The sequence below is a fragment of the Mytilus galloprovincialis genome, chromosome 10 (genome assembly GCF_965363235.1).
Source record: "Mytilus galloprovincialis chromosome 10, xbMytGall1.hap1.1, whole genome shotgun sequence".
Taxonomy (NCBI): Eukaryota; Metazoa; Mollusca; class Bivalvia; order Mytilida; family Mytilidae; genus Mytilus; species Mytilus galloprovincialis.
In genome coordinates, this window is record NC_134847.1 from 43,829,058 (window position 1) to 43,853,416 (window position 24,359).

The window sequence follows — 24,359 nt, forward strand, 5'->3', positions numbered from 1 at the left end:
AAATAGTGGTAATTATAACGACTTAGTTGAGAAAAAAAAATACCCAGGATTATGGATACCATTAATTGAGTTTCAACATATAAAATAAGTAAATTTGTCCTACACAGATTGCAAGTTCAGCCTCATTTACTGACAGTAAGATGGAGAAACATGCATTACTAAGCCTTGCAATGCTGTGGTTGCTCAAAAAAGATAACATAAACTGAAGAAAGACCATGCCATCCTATTTAATGCATGGGATATGCTTTTTTAAGGCAACATCTTTCCAGTATTTGCCTCATCATGTGATGACAAGCAGGAAAACATCTCCTGTCATGTTGTAACTAGTACTAGTCTTAATTGGAACCAATTTAAGAACCCATAATTAAAACAAAATAATCATGAAATTGTAGAAGTTTATATATTATGTTCAGTTCACATGCATGGTCTTGTCTGGATCCCTCCTTTTCTGTATAAAGAGGTTCCAATTCTCCAAGTGCCTGTTGTTCAGATTTGTTTATCATAAGATTGTAATTTTAGTTTTCTTTTCCAGAAAAGCCATATCAAAGAATACACAGAACCATGCCAATCTCTTACATCCTAGCCATGCAGAACATGGATACAGAAAACGAGAGCTACGATCCACCGTGGATTGGTCGGTAAGTCATTAAGATATAAGAAGATGTGGTATGAGTGCCAATGAGACGACTGAGGCTCCATCCAAGTCACAATTTGTAAATGTAAACCATTATAGGTCAAAGTACTGTCTTCAACATAGAGCCTTGGCCCACACCAAACAGCAAGCTATAAAGGGCCCGAAAAAGGACTATTGTAAAACCATTCAAAAGGGAAAACCGTTCTAATCTAATCTATATTTAAAAAACAAGAAATAAGAAACACTTACATACAAACCATAGAGACGAAAATAGACCAAACTGCATAACAAGAGGCAAAAACATTGGTAAATAATAACAATATACCAACCAAAAGGAATTGCATGAAGCACAAAAGACTGGGTGCATGGACATAGTAAGCCTCTCCTGCTCTGTATTAGCTTCACCTTCCATGCAAATCTAGACTCCATTAAAAAAAATTCACAAACGGGAAATAGGGTCTCATCAATTTATTCTCAGATCAGAAGATCACAGCAGAAAAAATGATATCTAGATAATTGTTGAAAAATAATCTGTGTAAAATTAAGCATTCATCAATCATCACATATATGACTTTTAGGCATCATATTTTGATCATGCTTGTCTGATTATTTCAAGATATCTTTTTTTTCCATTTTAGGAGCAAGCTATTAACAGTGAACATATGTGGGTAGAGACCAATGCCTCTGGGGACTATTGCTATGCAATGGAGCCTGATTGTATGGTAGGCTATATTGCTTATAGAACTTACAGTTCCTTTGATGTATTTAAAAAATAAATTGGCAAGCCAGTATCATTACATGGTTTTGTCAGGAGTCTATAACTGTAATGCCTACCAAGTTCAGATATTTGATAATTCTTTTACAGTTATTTTATTCTGAATTTACCATTGGTCATATTGAAGTCACTTTGTTCTTAAGAAAGATTTAATGCTTCTTTTAATTTTTTCATTAATTGTTGGATTAATGTTTCATTGTTTGAAAAAAGTAAAATAACAAAAACACCAAACTCTGAGGAAAATTCAAAACAGAAAGTCCTGAATCAAATGGGCAAAATCAAAAGCTCAAACACATCAAACAAATGAATTACAACTGTCATATTCCAATTTAAGATGGAACAGTTGAATTTTACTATAATCTGATAATGAGGGAAAAAATCCACCACACAGTTTTACAAACAAGTGTCTTATTTTATTATATGTATACAAATAAGATGATGTAATATGATTGTCAATGAGACTACTCTCCACCAGTGACCAAATGTCATCAACCTTAACAATAACATTTATAGGTCAATGTACTGCCTTCAACATTGAGCAAAACTCATATTGGACTAAAAAGGGTACAAAATAACAAATGTAAAACAATTCAAATGAGAAAATCTAATGGAAAACAAATATGATATACAGTAACAAACAACAACCACTGTATCACAGGTACTGACTTTGGACAGGTACATACATAATGTGGCGAGGTGAAACAAGTTTGCTGGGGCCATTTCCATCATTTACCTGCATCAGTGGTGTGACATTACATCATGAGAACAAAGCTATAAAAATCAGTTACATAAGGCTTAACTCAGGGGATTAAAACAATGCAGAAAAACACTTACCGGGTACATAAACACAGACTGAATAGCCAGGATATCTATAAAGTCCAACAACAAAAAAGCCAAGAAGTACAGATATGAGAGTACTTGCAGTTGTTAACAGCTAGTTTAAAGCCAAGAACAGCTAATAAAGAAAATCAGGCATCTTAGACTAAAACATTGATCATTACACATCCAAATTATGATGGATTTAGTGTGAAGACATCCTTAACAGTAAAAAACATGACCTTTTGCAATGCTGTGAATGTACATATGTATATAACAAAATTATTTAGTTAGATTTCAATTTAAGGACAACAATATCAATATGTATACCAATAAACACAATATTCAAAGATCTTATTCATTAACAAACAGGCATTCTAACAATTGAGATTTGAATCTGAACCCAATTGTTGATAAGTTCCAGACCTCTAGTGGATAGTTTTGAAATTATACCACATTTTGCTATTTTTAAATATGTTTAAAATTTGTGTCTAATAGTAGTTTTAAAAAATCTTTGTTATTGGTTCTCCAGTGGAGAGTTGTCTCATTGGCGATCATACCACATCTTCATTTGTCTATATTATAAGTTATGTCCCTTTTACACGTACCTGTCCCTTATAACCTCACAGTGAGAGTGTTTTATCTGTGCTGGTTACCAGTCATGGATGAACATTTTATTATACAGTTTTATATCGTTGTACATGCAAAGCAATTACTGTATAAGTCATTACTTTGTCTCGGGAGCATTATTATGGGGAGAAAAAAAAACCGACATGAAATTATGATCAATTTTGTGAGCTTATAAGTCTTCCTAGATGGATTTCCAGGTTTTCATGTAGGAGTTTTGTCTAGGTCACATTCTTTATAAGGACTGTTTACCTTAAATTGAAATTCAAAGCATTCTTTACTGTATATGATTATTCACTCTTTTGACAGAGAAAAATCCCAAGGTGCACCAAATTGATTAAGCAAATTGTAAGACTTGGACTTTATTGATTTTAGTTCATGATGAATTTATGTTTTTGTTTTGAATGTGAAACTCATTAATGTGATGGTGTAGAAATTCATTAATTTTTTCACACATTTTTGAAGAAGCTTTGAAGCTTGTTACTTCCTTAATCTTTTAATTTGTTCTCGTAAATCAGTTTCTGTTGTTAAGTCATTTGTTCTATATGATTTACTCATCATGTTATTAATTGATTTGTGTTTTCTTCTTTCTCAATACGTCCCTGCACCACTCATATGAGTAAACTCGACTCAAATCTTAATTGGCTAGGATTGTCAGTTTTCCTATATAGGTCAGTGGTTTTCTCCAGGGACTACGGCTTCCTCAACTAATAAAAACTGGCCACCACAAAATAGCCCCAAAAGTCAAAACAAATCAAAAATCAAATATCTCCCTGTTCATCCTGGCCCACAGAAATGAAATCCTACAATCACTTTTCCTCTAATTTAAATAAGGACATTTAGTTTGATTAACAATTGATGACTAAAAACCAAAACAAAAACATCAAAGGACGAGGATTGTCATGAGCAATTACAGGTAACTGTTCGCGATTCGTTATTATTCGTTGGATACCAATTTTTGTGGATTTTATAGTTAGCTGGCAACAACGATTTCCAATGTCAAACTAATTACAAATTTTATATAGGAATGTATGCAGACTTTGACAAAACCACGAAATCAAATATCCACTAAAATGACCAATTTTCCTTAATCCACTAAATTTGTACCCACGAAAATAAATGATTCCACAGTATATGGCAAACAAAGTTTCGTCTAGGAATTAAGTTTAATAATTCCTTAAGATACAAAAAATGTGAAACAAAACAAAAGACTTGATTTCTACCAAAACAATAAAAAAACAAAAAATAAGTATGACAAACAGCAACGAGAGACAACCAATAGCTTACAGACTCTTTACTTGGGACAGACACATAATCCAAGTATGTGGTGGCTTGGTATAAGATAAGGTGATGTGGTATGCCTGAAACTGCTGAAATGTCATCAAAATTATGCTTTTAATACAAGTTATTTCATTTGTTTTAATTTCAGAAAACGGGTCAAAGAAAGAAATGTGTTGCATGTAAAATAGTTGCTCATCAGGGCTGTATAGCTGTTTTAGAAAAGGTAAGAAAGCCTCAGTGAAGAGGTAGGCTAGGTAAGAAAGCCTCAGTGAAGAGGTACGCTAGGTAAGAAATCCTCAGTGAAGAGGTACGCTAACTATGGATGGGGGAGTTTCTCCTTTGTATCTTAAAATGATGATGTATTTAAGGGTCAAAACGATGGGGTCCACGTGTGGAGTAGGATCTGCTTACCCTTCCAGAGTACATGAGATCACCCCCAGTTTTTGGTGGGGTTCGTGTTTGGTGGGGTTCGTGTTGCTTAGTTTTCTATGTGGTGGCATGTGAACTATTATTTGTCTGTCGTTTTCTTTTTTAGTCATGATGTTGTCAGTTTATTTTCAATCTATGAGTTTGAATGTCCTTCTAGTATCTTTTGCCCCTCTTTTTCTTTCCCAATATTACGTATACATAACTGAAATCAACAATTTCTTTGAAATATCTGATAGTTATCGTAAAACTCAAGCCCATATGAATTCACAAAGTTCTCCAATTTCATGTTCTAACCGGTATCTGTCATATGAACAAATAAGAACCTAAATATTTTCCTTTTCCTGTTTGCCAATGTTCTTTAAAAAGATATATCACATGATTTGTTCAGGTGTTTTTTCTCCCAAATTTTTCCCAGTACATTTAGTCTCCGTAAATAAGAAAATCAATGTATTCAAATATCATTACTGCGTTGTTATTGTACTTTCTTCAGACATGACGTGGACTCTTGAGAAATCAGTGGGTAAAGGTCAACGTATCTGTCAGATTACTGTCACTGCTGATTCGATGATTATTTCCAGGGTAAATGGATGCTATTTTTTTCTATGTTTGGTATTTGGAGACAGCTTTGGGTCTTTTCTTTGTAACTTTAAGAGTAATAGGAATTATCTGTTTTGGTTGGTTACAAGTTGTTTTTACCACAACTGTACTTGTATTCAGGGGATTTTTGAAGAGGAAAAACAATTTGGTTTACTGAAAATATTCTGTGATGGTTGTCAAAATGATATTCAGTCTTTCTATGACTGTAAATAGTCAATCAAAGAGAAATCTTAAACAAGTCTATAAAATAATATAGACATTTAAAGGTCAGTTGCCTCCATTCATAGTAAAATGTCTATATCATTATGCAAGATCTAAATAGCTTTGAGTTTGAAAAGTTGAAGTTAAGGCAATTGTTCACTTGTAGCCAAATTTGGCCTTGAAATTTATCTTTATCATAAAAGATCATAAAGGCAATCATTTTGTTCTTAAGTGGATCTATTTCAAAAGCTGTGATGTTAGGAAAAACAAATTGCTACATAAGAGGACATTATATGCTCTAAAGTCCGCACATTTTTTTTAAACATTGTCAAAATACAATTCTTTTGGGTTTTTTTTGACAATATAAATTTTGGGAAACCTTTGGCGGCATCACAAGATTGTTAATATATTATAACCAAAAGAGTGCCCACTACTGGTTGATTAATTTTGAGAGCCAAGGGTCACTGCTCTTTTTTAGTTTTTCGAAGGGCTGAATTTCTGATGAACCCTATACTGTGAATAGCATTGGGAAGCGTAGATTTATATATGAAAAAGTATATTACCTACATATATAACTCAACTATAGAGGCCAATATTACAAATAATAATAAAACTGATTTTAGAAATTCATAATTAACTCTATTAGTCCTTTAATCTGTCTGCATCACTATGCCCAGCTCTTTATAAAATTGCATACCATATTGTGACATTAAATGAGTTGACTGACCCTTAAAAGCTTTGACCAAACTTATCACCAATGTTATTTTGTCTGACTAGACTTTGATAAATTTGACCCGAAATTACTAATTGATTGATTGATTGATTGTTGGTAGCTTAATCTTCTTAAATAAGTCATCTCCTCATTTGATGGTGAAACATAGAATAACTATTGTTTCTATCATAATAAAAAACATATGAATTCAAACCATTTTGATTATATGATTTTCTTCACAATATTGATAGCATAAAATATCAACCGCATGACCAATATGAATTATTTACTTCATTACTTTTCTCCACCACAAATAACGTCAACCAGAATTTTTCATCACAATTTAGGTCAACCAGAATTTTTCCACCACATTTAAGGTCAATCAGAATTTTCCCCTCACAATTTAGGTCAACCAGAAAACTGTCAATAAAATAGACGTAATTTGACAGTGTTCTATATATTCATTGAGAAAACCCACTAATTATCATTATCTCCGTGAAATCATCTTTGTAAAGGGTTGTCAGCGCAACCAGTGGTTGGAAAATTAAGTTAGACTCAGTGCGTCGCACATTAACCCTGTGTACATTAGCTTCTCGCCTTATGTAACAATACATTTTTTTAACTGGATTTGAGTAATTTGATATTGTAGCGACAATAAATTTCATTGTCCAAGAACCACAGAGGAGATGTCCTAGATTGAATCTATATTTAGACTTTAATACTCTCGAGTCAATTATTTTATAAAGATTAGATATAATACCTTGGATAGATAGAAGTGAAATATATATTGAATTTTAGCTTCAGCCATGTCAATAATGATTCCGTTGGGATTTTACTGGGAAAAATTACACAGGTCGTAACTAGAGGACTTGCTGAGTTGGTTAACCATTGGAGATTAGTGACAATGAAAAAGTGCTTAATTTTGTAAAAAGATTTAAAGCAAATAATGAATTTGATTTATCCCCTTTTTAATAGGACACCCGAGTTATATATATTTACATTTTTAAAGTGAAAGGTTTTGTATAATTGGATACAATATTTTTGTTTGCATTTCATGATCAAAATAGTTTTTTACATTGATTATGAAGAAAATGGTTAATTCAATCATAGTACATTGTTACAGAAATTTTAAATAGCAGTTGAATTATAGTTTATTTTTGTGTGTTGTTTAGATATTTGTTTAAGATGAGCATCCTTTTTGTATGCTTGTTAAAATATTAACAACTATCCGCGGGGGTCTCATTGGGAGGATCTGATCTCGGATCCCTCTTACACTATGTACGTAAGCAATTCTCATTTTTTTGGTCATTTTCCTTGTCAACCTAGACTTCATTTGTCATTTTCACGGCACAAAAATTTGACTTTCACATGTCACGCTTACGAAAAATTGGCAATCCCTTGTCACACTTAGACCCCAATGAGACCCACTATCAGTAAAAAAAAAAATGTTTTCTATTGCACTAAAATAGACTATCTGTAATTTGCTAATTGTAAAACAGTAAGAGTTGAGATGATGTTATGTTTGCTTCAACAAAGTTGATAGGGACCAATGGAGTAACTTTTGGTTCGCCTGCTTTATCTCAATTCGCTGTTTTTAGAATCAAATGCATTCTGCGTAATATTTCCTAAAGCGTACACCAAAACATTGTGATTTGTTTACAACGTGATATACAATGGAAGTTCAACCAATGAAGTATCGTTATTTTCATTTTGGTGTATGAACAATGAGATTACCCATAGTCCTTTAGATTCTGAAAAGGTGAATTGGTGTACAAAACTTTATTACATTCCTGAGTAACAAAACTGTAAAGATGAGTTTTAATCCTTGGAATGAAAGCAGAGACAGATTTAAGGGGGCAGGGAGTGTTTAGGCCCCTTCTTTTGTGGAAAAAATAATTGGTTGAATGACTGAAGCATGACTGTGTGGACCTCCTCTTGTAATAGTCAGTGCCTCCCTCCCTCCCCTTTCCCTTTCCCTCCCCACTTATGAAAAATTCAGGGTCAGCCACTGGAATGGGACTAGACTAGTTCTGCAAGGTTTGTAACATCATTTGGTCAGTTATGGTCCTGATACCTAAAGAACAGACATATAATAATTGTGAATAATATGACCTTTGTTTGAACTTTAAGGAAATGTTAACATCTCAGACATTTTAGTTTTTTAATTAAAAATATTGAATTTAGATTGGCTGCAATCTCCCAGTGATTGTCTGAAATATAGCCTGAAACCTTACAGTATTTGAATTAATGAAGTACCAGTGCTTTAATGTTATCATATGAGAAAGAACAACAGATGCTGAACTCTTTGAAGTGAAATTCATATCCTATAAACATTATGATATTTGATTTCATAAATTTTATACCCTGACCAAGCTAGCAGAATCATGGCAGTAAAGTGATACACATTTCTATGCCATTTTTTTGTCTTTTGTTTTAATTCAGAGTAAAAGTATTCAAATGGGAAAAAATAATTGGTTGATTATTTAGGAAATCACTAAAGCATGATTGTGTTGGCCTCCTTTTGGTGGTATCTGAGATATATACTGCAAATTTATAAATGAAGAAAATAGAGCTGCAATATATATTGCTTTAAATCATATAAGGAAGTAAAACACTGCTATTATTTTTTAATTAAATAGTATCCTCCGTTTGTTAGCATCTTGCTTATACGTTGTTTAATAGGTATTAGAAAGACCTCTGTATTAAATTGGATGTTTTTCCCAGAAAACATCGATTTTGTTACAAGTTTATATAGTATATATTTGATCATTAAGACTTTAATTTTGTCAGAAGCCCCTGGAACTCCTTCTAAAATGATTAATTTCTTTGGCTGTGACCTTGATGGAAATAATATGAAGGAAAAACATCAATGAACTTGAAGGTCAGGCTTATAGAATCTCATTACTTGGCGATGAGTTATTGAATAAATGATATATATATTCCATGCATTCTTGTAATAGGATATTTGATGCTTAGTAATGTTTACTGTAATATATCATTGTTTATGGTTTAGTAACCCAGAAAGCAATTTTATGGAATGTTTAAATTCTCATGAAATGAGTTCCAATTTTAGTTACAGTGACTGAAATTACCTTTAGAACTTCTAAGCACAACAATCAATCAGTCATTGGCGATGATTGCTGAAATTCATAGTAATGCCTTTCTGAATTTTGGATCTTCAAGACTTCAACGCTCTTCAACTTCCTACTTAATTTGGCTTTTAAATTTTCTTGATGTGAGCCTCACCGATGAGTCCCTTGTAAATTAAATATGCTTCTGGTGTACAGCATTTTAAGCCTGGTATTTGTGATGAGTTTATAGACTGATAGCTATATTAAACTTTTTTAAATCAGCTTTGATCATAATTAATCTCTCAACCTTTTCAAACTTGAAATAATGACCTCAGCAGCTCAAGGCAGGGATGATTCCAGGTGTTTTCAAATGGGTCCCTTGAACATCAAATTGGGAATTTTTTAAGCATGAAATCTAAGACGAAATAATATTATTTTCCTGTGAAAACGGAACATGTATATTATTAAGTTTAACCTGTACACTGATGTTTATGCAAGTTGTAACATTTTGAATAATTCTGGATGGGCTACTGTTATTACATGAATATCATTGAACATGATGTACTAGTCTATCATCTTAGCTATAGTTACCTAGGTCTATTACAAAAACACATATTTCAGCTAACATAAACCACTGAAAAAAATCATTAATCGGGTATTTTTTCAACAGCAGGTCATCTCTATAAATTTACCTTGATTCAAATGGATTTCTAATTGAACTGGTCAATTGTCGAATTCAGAAAACCAATTACAAAAGTTCATATACTTAATTGATAAGATATTTAAAGCATTGAACCAGTGTTATTTAAAATTATTTGAATCATCTTCAAAACTTTTGAAATAGTTCCATAATGATGACATCGTATTTCATGAATGGTCTATCATCAACGTTATTTTCAAAAAACGCTCAAACTTTTGTCTTTTGAGGAAATAATTTCTTTTACAAAACAAGTTTTTATCATATTATATAACCGGCTCTGCTGGACGATCTGCTTTTACGAGATCGGCGCCCATTAAACTTTATCCATCAATGTTATATCAAAATTTGAATTTTCTCTCTGCCGAGGTCTGCTTTGACACCCATTTTTATCAACCTGCTGGGCGATCTGCGTTTACAAGATCGAATACTCCTATAACATATTAATCAATCGAATTCGGCTGATAAAATTGATTGCCACATTTGACATAATTAAATCGTTGTTAATAAAATGCGATCGTAAACAGCATTCTTATACGGATTTTAAAACGTTTTGACAACAAACTATGAAAAATTATAGTTGCCTTAATCGGTGACAGAAACTTTTCCGGAAATATTGATTTTTATTTTATTTTCCTGATTTGGGAATTCATTTTCATGTACATTTTTTGGGGCCGCTGGCCGATTTAAGGGCCGCTAAGCGGCCCTAAACTATATAGTGGAATCATCCCTGCAAGGAAAGACAAAAAATGATGGTACTGACATACTACCATTATAATATTTAGCTTGAGAATTAAATATTGAATGACCACAGCTTTGTAATGGTTTTCTGTTGGTAAAATATAATTTAGAATGGAAATGGGGAATATGTCAAAGAGACAAAAACCCGACCAAAGAGTAAAAAGCAGCAAATGGCCACCAAAGGGTCTTCAAGAATGAGAAAATTCTGCATCAAGAGGCCAGGTGGTCCTCAGTCCACTTTAATATCAACATACTTTATTTTTTCATTGTTTTATATTCATTACAGGAGGAAACTAATTTATATACTTTGGTGGTAAATACAATTCACACTTTCTGTTATCTTCAGTAACAAGTATGAAAACTGTTTCTGAAACTGTTTCTGAAATTTCCATGATTTCTGAGCCTTTTATGTTAACCATTTCTTTTTCTATTTAGGCCTTGAAACAAAAATCTATGTTAACATTTAAACTTTCCATTTTACAATGACAAATGGTAACATTATGTATTTAGCATTTTGTTTAAGTTTGTTCTTTTATGAGATGTGTTTATAATTGTATAATTTTACAACTGGCATTGTCAAGTGGAATGGACTTTTAACAAGAGAACATTATGCAGACGTCACATGGTCTCAAATAATGATTGATTTACATTCTTATACACTAAACCATAATTTCTAGATGTATATTCTATAAAGCATTTTGCATCTTTTTGGTAACATTTCATATATAAGGGACGACATCAAAAGGTCGATGTAGGATAAAAAACTTAAATCTAATAGTTTGGGGGGGGGGGGGAGGGAGGGAGGGGATGGGGGGTCAACATTGCTGCAAGTTTTGTTAATCCAAAATCGATTTTACCTATATCTATATAGGTAAATCAATTTTTCCCAAATTAAGTTAAGTGGGGGGGGGGGGGGGGGGGGAGTCAGTGAAAAAACTATGTGAATTAAGTTTTTTATCCTACATTGAACTTTTGATGTTGTCCCTAACCATGATATCATGTTGCATGGAGATCTAATATAACTGACCTTGGAGTAACAGTTTATATGTTTATACTACTTATTGATTCTTAACTGTATATATTGTTAAGGATTGGTTTTAAATGATGTATATAAAGCACCCCTTGTCAGCAGAAATGATTATACCCCACCCCCACCCCATCAAAGATTAGTGGATTTTGTAAAAAAAATTTTTAGACCTAATCTTTTACGCATGTTTAAAGTACCTTAACATCAGAAAAGGACAAAATGAGGAAGCAGTTATCAATAAAATGAAGAATGAAAATAGGGAATGTGTCAAAGAGACAACAACCTGACCAAGAAGTAAAAATCAAGAGATATATAAAGGCCACCAATGGGACTTCAATACAGAGAGAAAATCCCGCACCTGGAGTCAACTTCAGCTGGCCCCTTAACTAAAAATGTGTTTTTCTGAACACTTTAAGTTGCAACAACCGAGTTTGGAATTTGTGTATGGAATGGTTTTAAGGTTATATGTCTATCTGGCAGAGCTCATCTGACTTTGACCTTATTTTCATGTATCACTGATAAAATAGGATGTAATTGATACCTGTAGTAAAAATTCTATCTGAAGACTTGCAACACAATCTAATTAAAATTAGATTTCTCACTCACTTATTTTTAATGATTGGTCGCTGGGAGTGAGAGATTTGATTTTAATTAGATTGACTTGCAACATAAAATTTGTGATCAGTATTTAAAGCATCCATATTTTAACCTTTCTTAGATATCCTATACCATATTGAAATGATATATTTGCACTTTGAAGTGATTGCGTTCGAAAATTTGAAGGTGAAATGATTTTGCTTTGTTTTCATGACAAAAGTAAAAATTCTTTGACACAATTATTTGTCTTTTTTAATTCTACAGGGAAAAAAATCTTGATTTTTGAATATTCTGTATTAACTATGAATTGATGGCATTTTCTCCTTTTTGTCTTCAAGTGTGGAAATTTATCATACCCTAGATGGCGGTTAGTCTTAGTAATTCACTAAAGTTTTATGTATGATTTATGAAACAAAGGCCTCACGGTATGGCTGCCCTTTTCACAAAAAATCTTACATGTAAAATAAGTCACCAAGTATTTTAAATCAAACCCCTGATGCTTCTTCTTCTTGTGTTGAAGTATTTTAGTTCAACTTTTGACTTTTTTGTAATTATAGGTGCTTAATTCTAGGACAATATTATCTTAGTTATGCTTGACGTAGTTTATTCCATTATTAATTAATGATGAAAGTAATTAAATTTTACTAAGCTGTTTAGAAAACTGGTCCCGATAAGCCACCCAGAGGATTCATTCTTCCTGTTTAAATGTATGATATCCATTCAGCCATTAAACACATGATTGTGTAACTTTTACTAGACACCTACGTATGTTCAAATCACGATTCTTATCAGGTCGGGGAATCGCAGGTGGGAAACACAAAATAATCGCTTGAAATAATAAACTGCCTGATTGCAATCTTGGTTTGCTAATATAGAACTATTACCCTGTTGGAATCAGGGCTAAATTGGAAATATTGCAGATCATAGTTACTACCTTGTAGAGTATTAATTGATTAAACAATTATTCATTAAAAACATTACATCTTATGATCAAGATGATAACATTCCAATCCCTAAGAACTTGAGCTGTGTGTCGTGAGTTTGTCAACACTTAAAAGGAAGTCTTGTAGGTTGATAATTATAAACTGATGGCCAGAGGAAATGATTATTAGCCTTGTGGATTGTTGCTAGTTTAATTTGGTGCAAGTCGGTGAGGGATAAAATTATCAGGGTCAGTATCCTGGGGATTGTTCAGCCAGAAAATAGGGCAAGATAAAATTGAGAATGGAAATGGGGATTGTGTCAAAGAGACAAGAACTGGACCAAGCAGCAGAAAACAGCAGCTTGACTGTTGTAATGAGTGAGCACTTTTAAGATCCATCTGACAACTACTTCCTGTTTGCCATACTTTGTTGAATGAACTAGGTGTGTTTGATTTTATCTTAATTTTCTAGGTTTACCAGTTTTGTGGTTCTTGTATTAAATTCATTTTTTCAATGAATACTAAAAAAAATGTTTGAAAACAAATAGATAAGATGTAAATGTCTGTTGACGTTAGAAATGTGTATATATCTTTTCTATATTTATAAATTTAGATTGTAGTCTTTGTATTTCACCAATAAAGACTGCCTTGATAAAGTTATTGGGATTAAGAGTAGAGAAGCGACCAACCAACAATGAATCTTAATACATGTTTTGACAATTAATCATTAGATGCCTTTTAGGCTTGTCGTGGTCTTGAGTGTACACATGTATTTTTATGCCCCTGCCATTTATAATTATAGCAAAAGGGGCATTAAGTTTTACCCTTTTTTTGTCCCAAAGTTGGTTTCCATCATCTAACTTATATAGTTAGCTTCAACCAAATGTTATGAAACTTAAGCACAAAACTTATTACCACAAAACTCAGATCAAGTACAATTTTTTTTATAGCATCAACTTTTTTTCAGTTATGTCCCTTTATAATTTTATATGATATGCAAGGGGCATCATCTGTGTCTCATTCCCCATTTATTTCTCAAATGAAATAAAGAGAAAATCTAAAGAATAATGGTACAAAAAGTAAGCTTTTAATCACCACTATTATTTGTGTTGTTGGGTTACTGTTTCATTGAGGTATACCCCTCTTCTTTCAATTAAAATAAGAAATAAACAAAAAAAAAAACAATATCTTCCTTTAATCATATCAAAATAACAACAAAGAAGAAGGACAGCCAAAACGATTGTCAATTCCACTGAATTATCTGATATCACGCAATCAACGGTTTGTTAGTAAACATTTCCAAGACATGGAATTTCATAATCACCTGAGTATTTTAACGTGATCAGAAACAATAAGAGGGTATCAGAATTAAGTCAGTCCAAGGCCACAGATGGCTGTTTAACGATTGACAATTTATCAATAGAAGTCATTACAGTGTATTAGTTGAGTAGTTAGATTCTTCCAATGGTTTTTATGTTTATTTCCTCTTTAAGCCTTTGAAACTCCTACATATTTTATTGATGGGAAAAGTATAATGGTGTCATTTTTTTCTATAATATTTGATCATTAGATAAGATCCGAAAAATGATTTTTTTTCATATTTTTTTTCATATTTTCAATGTATTGATAACAAGCTGTGCAAAGTTTATCTGTAATCATAAGTAGTAATTGTCAGGTTGAAATGATAACTGTGTTCTTTATGATTATAAAAGTGCAAAGGATTTTAAAATTATGAAAGGCCATTAAAAAAGAGTACATTGTAAAAGTATATTTGTTAATACAGTGAAACCTGACTAAACCGAACCCTGCATAAACCGAAAACCTGTATAAACCAAACATGTTCTTAAGCAACGTAATGTCAAATTGTATATGCGTTGTGAATCTGATAAAACCGAACATCGCCCATTCAAACAGAACAAAATATTAAGTCCTGAAGATGTTTGGTTTAAGCAGGTTTCACTGTAGTAAGTTTTGAAATCACAGTTTCCTGTCTGTTTCCTTACCAAGTCAAGTGAAGCAGGAAATATTTAAAGTCTGTAATGTCCACAATCCTTACAAATTTGCAGTGCAACCTTGAATAACTGATTCGTCCCTCAGTGGCAATTAAAAGTGGTCTAAGTGATAGTCAGCACTACTGTTATCATTGGTCTGACAACACTGTGGTTAATTGTTGGTTTGACTCCAATCTGTATAGACTTAAATTAATAATTTTCTGACCCTCTTGAGTTTGGAGTATTTGGACTACGCTGAGAGCTTTTGGGAGGTCAATTAGGTGTATTTGGACAACTCCAACCTTTTTTCTGACTTCTGAGTTCCGAAATTTTCTAACAACTACAAATTATTTTTCGAGAAAGAATGTGGAATTTTAAATAAATCTTAGAATAAAAAGTTTGGATTTCCCAAAATAAAGTGCAGAGAATAGCTCAGAGATTTTTTTTAAAACTTCTAATTTTAAATGATTTTTTTTTTTAGTTTGGAAAAGACAGAATACTCAGATAAAAAAAATTCTAAACAAACATTCACACTTCAAGCACTCATGCACCAACATCAATATAAACTAAGGGGCACGATGAAGCAAGGAATGCTTAAAGTGGCATTAAAGAGCAATGATTAATCATCAATTTTGTTTGCCATAAATTTAAATCTTGAAAGGGGGTAAATCAGTGAACACAAGATCACAGAACATTACTTTTTATTTCACATTTTCCTATCTGGGCACCTAAAAATTTAATTAGAATTGCTGTATGAAATTACAACAGCTAAATTTAAATTGAATGAAATTGAGTTTTAGACATCTATCTCAATCCAAGGCTCAGGTTAAAATTCAGTCAGAGCTATATATATATATAAGACTAAAGTTCAATCACAGGGGCTTGTTTAATGGGTCAAACGAGGTTTTACTGTCAATGGCGGTCGCTATCCTATATAAAACACCAAGGACTGCCATTGACAGTAAAACCTCGTCTGACCCACTAAACAATTAAGCCCCTGTGGTTCAATGTTGGAATTTAAAGTCATTATCAGTTTGAGCTTACAGGAAGGCAAAAATTGTGTTTACAGTTTCAGTCAGAGCTGCATACAAGCCTAAATTCAGTCAGTCTAGCTGTTAGCTTAATTCACACACATGACCTTATTTCATCTTTAATGTTTTTTTATGTTTTGATTTATATTTCCAAGAATGGCTTTTTGAAACAGATATTGTCGTGTTGTGGTTTAACAAAACCAATTATTCTAAGTAAACTTAGAACTTTAATTATTATCCTTGACTGAATTCATTTAAAGTTTAATTTAAAGACAGAAATTGACCCTAGGATAATGAAATTATTTTGAAATTAAAAGGAAACTAACTGTCACATGATTTCAATGGTAATTCCATGTCTTCATTGGTCTTAACATTGAATCAAATCAAAAGTTTGGCAGCTGTTTATATAGAATTTATTTCCTTTTTAGAAGTTTTTTTTTGTAGAAATCGATTTCTAAATATATGTAGGAAAAAATCAAATAAATATTTCTTTGTTTGCTGTTTTTTTCGATCAACCAAGGAATAAGATGCTGGGAAAAGATTCTGATACATCATAGTTAGAATTAGTCTGAAGGCTTTAACAAAAGTTTTAATTGTAAATTTCTTCCATTCCGCATAAATGGATTATTGCTTTTAAATTTTCAGACAGTTCAGTGTTTTTGAATACTTAACATTGAAATAGAGTTGAAATTGATTCGAAAATAACATCTAGCGAAACTGTAAACAAGAATTGATTTAACATTCTTAGTTGTAGATTTTGAGAATCTGAAAAGTACACCTAAATGATGGATATCAGTTTCTTGTATTTGAAGACTTTTAATTTTTGTCTCAATCTTTCACAGGCCATAATTTAGGGGAGGAGAAGGGAGGGGTCATGCTTTAAGCAACAGCTTAAAGTTCAAGGTTGTTGCTTAAGTTCAGTAAGTTCAATGTGAAGGATACATTTATAGAGCTTTGATGAAAAAAGATTGAACCTTTAGAAAAGGCCTCTTGAATGTGTGAATGACTATATCAGCATAGTCATAATGTAGAAATTTAGAATACATATAACAGTCTTGACAATAAACTTTTGAATCCACAAGCCTGAAGCTCCATTTTATGAAAATTTTAGTTGTATTATGTTGGCTTGTAGAGAATAATTTTACGAGCATGGGCTGGTGGTCTTATGGTAAAATTGATGACCTGATATAATGCAATAATAATATGATATTTAGTAGCATTATTTTAGGTAAAAGATATACAAATCTAATGTTACCTCTATTACTGTAGTTTTAATTAATGTATTTTTCTAATTTCAGAAGAATCTACGATGCAAACCTACATTCCGTGAAGCAGGTGTCCGAAATTACAGAGAGGTATATGAATTATAAATAGTAACTCCTAGTTTATGCACCACTGTCTCAAGGGTTTACAACAAGTTACTGAGTACTCAGTCTATACAAAAGTGCTTGCACTTGTTATTCACCAGGTTGATATTTTATGAATATTTGAAAATTACGATTTAAATTTTTTTAATAATTGTGAACACATTTGGCATTTCTAATTGTTTATTGAACAATTTAAATATACATTTTTTGTTACAGCTAATTTCCTAATGCATGAAGAGCAAAACTTTGGTTAGCTTTTTTGCTTTGTTTATATATTGTACAATCATATTAGGATAACACTCTATCAAATTCAAATATAATATCTACAGGTTAAACTATGCCTATATATATATAGTTTAAAGATGTCAATCTTATTTACAAAGCTTGTATAAACAATTATACAAACAAAGCAAGCAAGTCAACCAAATTTCACTTTGCAAGCAGTAGGAAATCAGCTGTAAAGGGCTGAGTACTATCACTTGTTCAATCCCTTGGCTTTTAAAAGCACAGGATGGGTTGCATGTATATGCTGTGATTTTCAGCTTATCATTATTATTTGGCATTGTACATGATAATATTTTTCTAAAATCATATTGTTTATTGCATTTTAATGGCTAGTTTTTTTCACAATAGCTAGACCGATAAAAAAAGTCAATAATAATGAAAATGTCCTAAAAAAAAATTTCATGAATGCCTGTGTTTATATTTTGAGAATCAACTTTTTAATTTTGACATGACATTATGGACACCTGAGTTAGGACAAAACATAAGTTATGAATTCAATCCTAAGACATTGAAATGTACCAATCCTTCCTTTATTTCTGAATTTGCTTTAAATTTTATGATTTATTTTGTTTTATGTGTTTTTAACGCCACTTTTAAGCACTGCTTTTGGGCTATTTTGTTGGGGCCATTTAAATTCGTGGAGGAAGCTGGAGTTCCAGGAGAAAACCACCAAAATTAGGATTGGAGTCAAGTGCACCTGCATGGGTTGGGTTTGTACTCACAACCTTAGTGTTGACTGGCTAGTAATTACAGCAGTAATTACTAAGACCACTCGGCCACCAAGCCCCCCCCCCCCCTAAATTTTATGAAAGTTTAATTTGAAAAATAATGAAACAAAATATATAAGTAAGAAAAGTTTTAAATAGAAATTTGAATTGCAATATGGGATTAAGAACAATGAAGACTTAATTCCCTATTTGGGATTATATGACCCTTGACCTTTTTGACTTTATACAGCAATGATTTTATTGTTATGACATCAAATATTTTCTATTTTGAACATCTTTATTTCTGTAAATCTGGACAGAAAGAAATATGATCTATTTGAAAAGATGAGACTTGCAGTTGGAGACATTATGTTCATAAAAGATTTCTTTTTTGACATGATACATGTATTTCATTAACTGAACAGGAAAGATTAAAGATATTTTGTGTATAATCTGATATTTCTTCATTGTGGAATTAACAGCATAATTTATCCTCAATAAAAATGTTTACCAGTTCTTCTGGCTTGTCTGATAGACCTTCTGAAATGTAGGAGCACATATTGTGAGAAGGGGAGTTGTAATTTTATATTTATCAAAAGTAAAAGACTGATTTTCAAAAAACATTTTATTTTCAAAAATTGATAGTTTTACAATTAAAAACAAAATGAAGTGCTCACTTTGCCACTTGTTAAGCAAAGAGTAAAAATGTTAAACAGTTTGAAATCACATTGAATTTTCTTGATTTGGTATAAAAAGAAATTGTATGAAGCCCTATGTTATGAAGATTGTAATTTTTATAAACTTTCATATAGTGATGAATCATTATTTACAATAAAGTGATTCTAATTAAAATGAAATGAAAATAAGGCAGGAAAAAGAAAAACTAGCTTGAAAAGACCCAAAGGCCATTTATTTGTATTGAATGAATGCAAAAATTGAATCAATCAATCTGTAATGATAGAAAGCAATGATTGTATCTATCCTATCTTTGTCTTTTAAGCCACTTATATAATACATCCTGTTTCTGTGATACAACAATTGATTGCATGTGCTGCAAGCTTAAAAAGTCATTTCTGTTGTATAGGCTTGTAGTTCATCAATCGTGGTATAGTAAATTCGTGTAGAAATGGAGAATGAAAAATTGTGGGACAAAAAACAAAAGTTAAAATTTATTCAGAAGTTTGATTTCTAAGGGCTTGTAGATCATCAATCCTAATGTAAAGTGAATTTTTGTAGAAATGGAGAACGAAAAATTGTGGGACAAAAAAAAAGTTGAAATTTATTCAGAATTTAAGTTTGATTTCTAAGGGCTTGTAGATCATCAATCTTGGTATAGTGAATTTTTGTAGAAAGTGAGAATGAAAAATTGTGGGACAAAAAAAATGTTAAAATTTATTCAGCAGTTGGAGTTCTAAAGGCTTGTAGATAATTAATCTTTGTATAGTGATTCTTGTAGAAATGGAGAATGAAAAATTGTAGGACAAAAAAATATAGTTGAAATTTATTCAGAAGTTGGATTTTTAATTAAGATTAATAATGAAAACTTTATTTCAGAGTTTTGTTTGACACAATTATATTGAATATTCTGTGTATCATATAGGGATAGGGTGATAAAAAAGAAGATTTTAAATTAGAAATGATAGAAAAACATAAAAAAAAATGGGTTTTTCCTTGGTAAATGACTGATGTTTAAGGGTTTTTTGTGACGTTTCAGGGCAACTGATATTATTAATAGCATATTTTATTTATAAATATTCAGTCATTGCAAATGATTGCATCTGCAATAATAAATCACCTAGCAGTTATACACAAGAGGTGGAAGAACCAGTTTTGGTACATCTGGATTGGGCCTTTATGTTTGGGATTTCCACTTACAGAAACTCGGAAATTAATGAGATTCAGGATTAATTTGCCTGGATTTCAAGGTAACACCATAGGCAGATCCAGGGGGGGGGGGGGGGGCTGGGGGGCCCGGCCCCCCTTTCGTGGGAAAAATTTGGTTGATTATATAGGGAATCACTGAAGCATGACTGGAGCGGGCCGCCCCTTAGGTCAGTCAGCGCCCCCCCCCCCCCCCCCCCCCTTAGGCAAAGTTCTGGATCCGCCACTGAACACCCCTTCTTCTGCCCTCTTTTTGTACTTAGCTTTTAGTGTGCATCAGAATGAGAAAGACAATTTGTCAGATTATAAACATTATGAAGGACTGTAATCTGAAAGGATGATATATCATCTGTAAGTTATACATTTTAGTGACCATGATATGCCAGCTTGGATTATTGTAATCGATAAACTTGCTTTCTGGTCAAAATCTCACTTGCTTTCAACTGTGACAGCTAGCTGTCTGCAATTTAAAGTTTGAAATAGTTTGGGCTATCTTATATTATGTGTCCAGGTTGGGACCATTTTATAGATCTATTGCAAGCCAATTTTTACAAAACACGAAAGACTGTAACAAAAATTAAAAAAAATCATATTACAGATTCTCAGTAATCCTAATGCAATAAGTGTTTCAATTTTCTTTATATGAGTGCTAAATCTGTTGTATTGCAAGGGCTAATGGAAACACAGACAAAGATCTAAGTGTTGTGGATTCATTATTATTTGTTGCCATGGATACCAATTTTCCGAGATTTCAAGGTTACCTGGGAACCACAAATTTTTATGTCCAACAAGTTACAAATATTATATAGAAATGTATGCAGACTTTAAATTGGCAAAATCACAAAATTAAATATCCATGAAAATGAAAATTTTCCTCAATCAACGAAAATTGGAACCCACAAAACTAAATGCATCCACAGTATATATAATTGCCAAAACAGTTGTTATTAATGGCAATTTGGAGGTCAAATTTTAAAATTCTAGTGTATTCTGTGATACTTAATAGCTGAAGGACGTCTCCGGATGCAGGAGTTTCTCGCTACATTGAAACCCATTGGTGGCCTTGGGCTGTTGTCTGCTCTATGGTCGGGGTTGTTGTCGCTTTGACACATTCCCCATTTCCATTCTCCATTTTATTTCACTATCAATACACATAAGACATGAAAACTAAATAATCCACAAACAAATCTAGATTTGGGAACAAAGTAAAAAACGGTGAATAGACTATTCAGGAAAATTCTTCTTATTTCAGAATTACTATTACCTGATGGGGGAAGTTTTTGGTGCCCTCTGATCTGAAGGAATGTTTAGGTACCCTCTAATCTGAAGGAATGTTTTTGGTACCCTCTGATCTGAAGGAATGTTTTTGGTACCTTCTGATCTGAAGGAATGTTTTGGTACCCTCTGATCTGAAGGAATGTTTTTGGTACCCTCTGATCTGAAGGAATGTTTTTGATACCCTCTGGTCTGAAGGAATGTTTTTGGTACCATCTGATATGAAGGAATGTTTTTGGTACCTTCTGATATGAAGGAATGTTTTTGATACCCTCTGATCTGAAGGAATGTTTTTGGTACCTTCTGATCTGAAGGAATGTTTTGGTACCCTCTGATCTGAAGGAATGTTTTTGGTACCTTCTGATATGAAGGAATGTTTTTGGTACTCTCTGATCTGAAGGAATGTTTTTTATACCCTCTGATCTGAAGGAATGTTTTTGGTACCTTCTGATATGAAGGAATGCTTTTGGTACCTTCTGATATGAAGGAATGTTTTTGGTACTCTCTGATCTGAAGGAATGTTCTTGGTACCCTCTGATCTGAAGGAATGTTCTTGGTACCCTCTGATCTGAAGGAATGTTTTTGGTACCTTCTGATCTGAAAGAATGTTTTTGGTACCCTCTGATCTGAAGGAATGTTTTTGGTACTCTCTGATCTGAAGGAATGTTTTTGGTACCCTCTGACCTGAAGGAATGTTTTAGTACCTTCTGATCTGAAGGTATGTTTTTGATACCTATATATGAACAAAGACAGAGTACTTTGACCTTCTACAATGAGCAGTACAATGACTGGTTTATTCACGGAGAGAAAAAACTTATATAATGAGAAATAAAGCTAGGCCAACCTTAAAAATATGTTTGTTTGCAGTTTTCCGACTGTACCTTCAGACTGAAGGGTCGGTAGGTAGGAAAAATATTTTATTTTATCAGCCAAAATACAGTTTAAACAAGCAGTTACACTAAACCAAGTTTCTTGTGAAGAAAAAAAAACATTTTAAAACAACAAACACTGGACATGCTGAAAACCAACATCAAATGAACAGGCATTTTCAGATAAAAAACTTTTTAACCAAAACTGAAACTTTAACATAGTGTCATTATCCAATTTATGACATAAAATATGGTATAATTATCAAATACTGGAACACTTATAAACAAGGAATGTCATTATGACTAGAACTGTTTTAAAGAAATATATTCAGACATGTATGCTTCTTGACGAGAATGTTTTCATGAGTAGAGTATTTTCATCAGAAAAATGTAGATATTAAAGATTTATAAGACAATGTATTAAAGAGTGTATTTTTAATAAAAAAAAATAACCATTGAATCTTCCTCAATTGAAAAAAAGGCAACTTAAAAAAAAAGTATTAAGACATTCGACTGTTTTCATATTTCTAACAATATTTAATTATATGTGATAAGGTTATATTTTTGCCAGGCTTTAATGAAAACCAAGGAAATCTACTATGTACTGAAATGTTTTTAATGCATAAAAAAAATGGCAGCATAGCTCCTAAGGACATGTTTTAATTGAATTCACACAGGCCACACAGTTTGGGTATATTTAATATTGTAAGAAAGAGAATAATTGCAATGAGTGGGGCAGCCCCCCTTATCCTTAAGGAGCATACTCATTGCAATCGATTTAATATAGAGAGAGTATATTTATTTTTCATTCTAACCATTCATTTTCTCTACATCTTTGGGTTGCTTCTTATTGATTTGGCATGATCTATATCCATTAACATTTCAAATGAGCCCTTCCTCCGTACAGGCGTGTTTACAGATATCCATGAAGATTTAAGTCACGGAGGAGTGGTTTCATCTTTGTCGTCTTCACAACGATTTGTAGAAAATATGCCATACTTCAAGCTGCTGTCGAATTATTTAACCACTGAAATTGGTTCCATAAAGTCAGGCTCCACAGATTCTGTACCCGATTTGTTTGAGACAGAATGGTTATCGTGTCAGTTATGAATATCCGCTGCATCATCGTCAATGATATCATCACACATCATTACATGTGCCTGAATCTGTATAAACAGTTTACTAATAAACTTTTTTGTTTGTTATTTGTCTTAATATTGACACGAGACGACAGCGTAAAGTACTCCTCCGTGACTTCATGGATACCTGTAAACAATTTCCATGTGCTTTATCATTAAATGGTCACATGAACGCTTGACGGGAAGCTAAGAAAAACCGAACTTGAAATGCGTAATTGACCCAGACTTTAAATCATTTCCGGAAAGGACCCAAAGTTCCGGATCGCGTCAATAGAAGTATTAAAAAAAATTTCTTCAAATTTAAAGCAATAAAATTTTCACAGTCGGGAGGATTTTCAAGGGTCGGTCGGTAAACTGCAAACAAACAATATTTTAATTTAAGCCTTATGCTCATGATGCTTGGATAACTGGTCATTCAATCAAAGTAAATGAAATTCTCAAGATCTTTTTAGGATAATAGTTTGACTTGATACATCCTAACTATTTTTAGTTTTGGATAAAAGGAATTGAAGAGCATTTTAAACGCTTGACTGATTTTTGGTGCTAAATCATTTAGTTTATCTGTTTAGTATCTATAATTTACTGCATTAAGGGACAATGATTTGAGAATCAAGATCGTTGTCTGGTTTGGCCAGGTCATTGTCTTGGAAAAATAAATGTCCACTATGGTATAGCCCTGGTTGACAA

The 24,359-nt window shown here is 32.4% G+C and overlaps 1 protein-coding gene across 22 annotated transcripts in view; it reads left to right on the plus strand.

Moving 5' to 3' along the window:
- Positions 1–24,359, plus strand: part of LOC143047612 (diacylglycerol kinase zeta-like) — a 198,552-nt gene that overhangs the window by 122,944 nt on the left and 51,249 nt on the right. For all 22 annotated transcript variants that reach the window (XM_076220766.1, XM_076220768.1, XM_076220767.1 and 19 more), the window contains 4 exons: positions 533–638; positions 1,273–1,356; positions 4,282–4,356; positions 17,448–17,504. In XM_076220766.1, the coding sequence (XP_076076881.1) occupies positions 533–638; positions 1,273–1,356; positions 4,282–4,356; positions 17,448–17,504 (322 nt within the window). The remainder of the gene's footprint in view (positions 1–532; positions 639–1,272; positions 1,357–4,281; positions 4,357–17,447; positions 17,505–24,359) is intronic.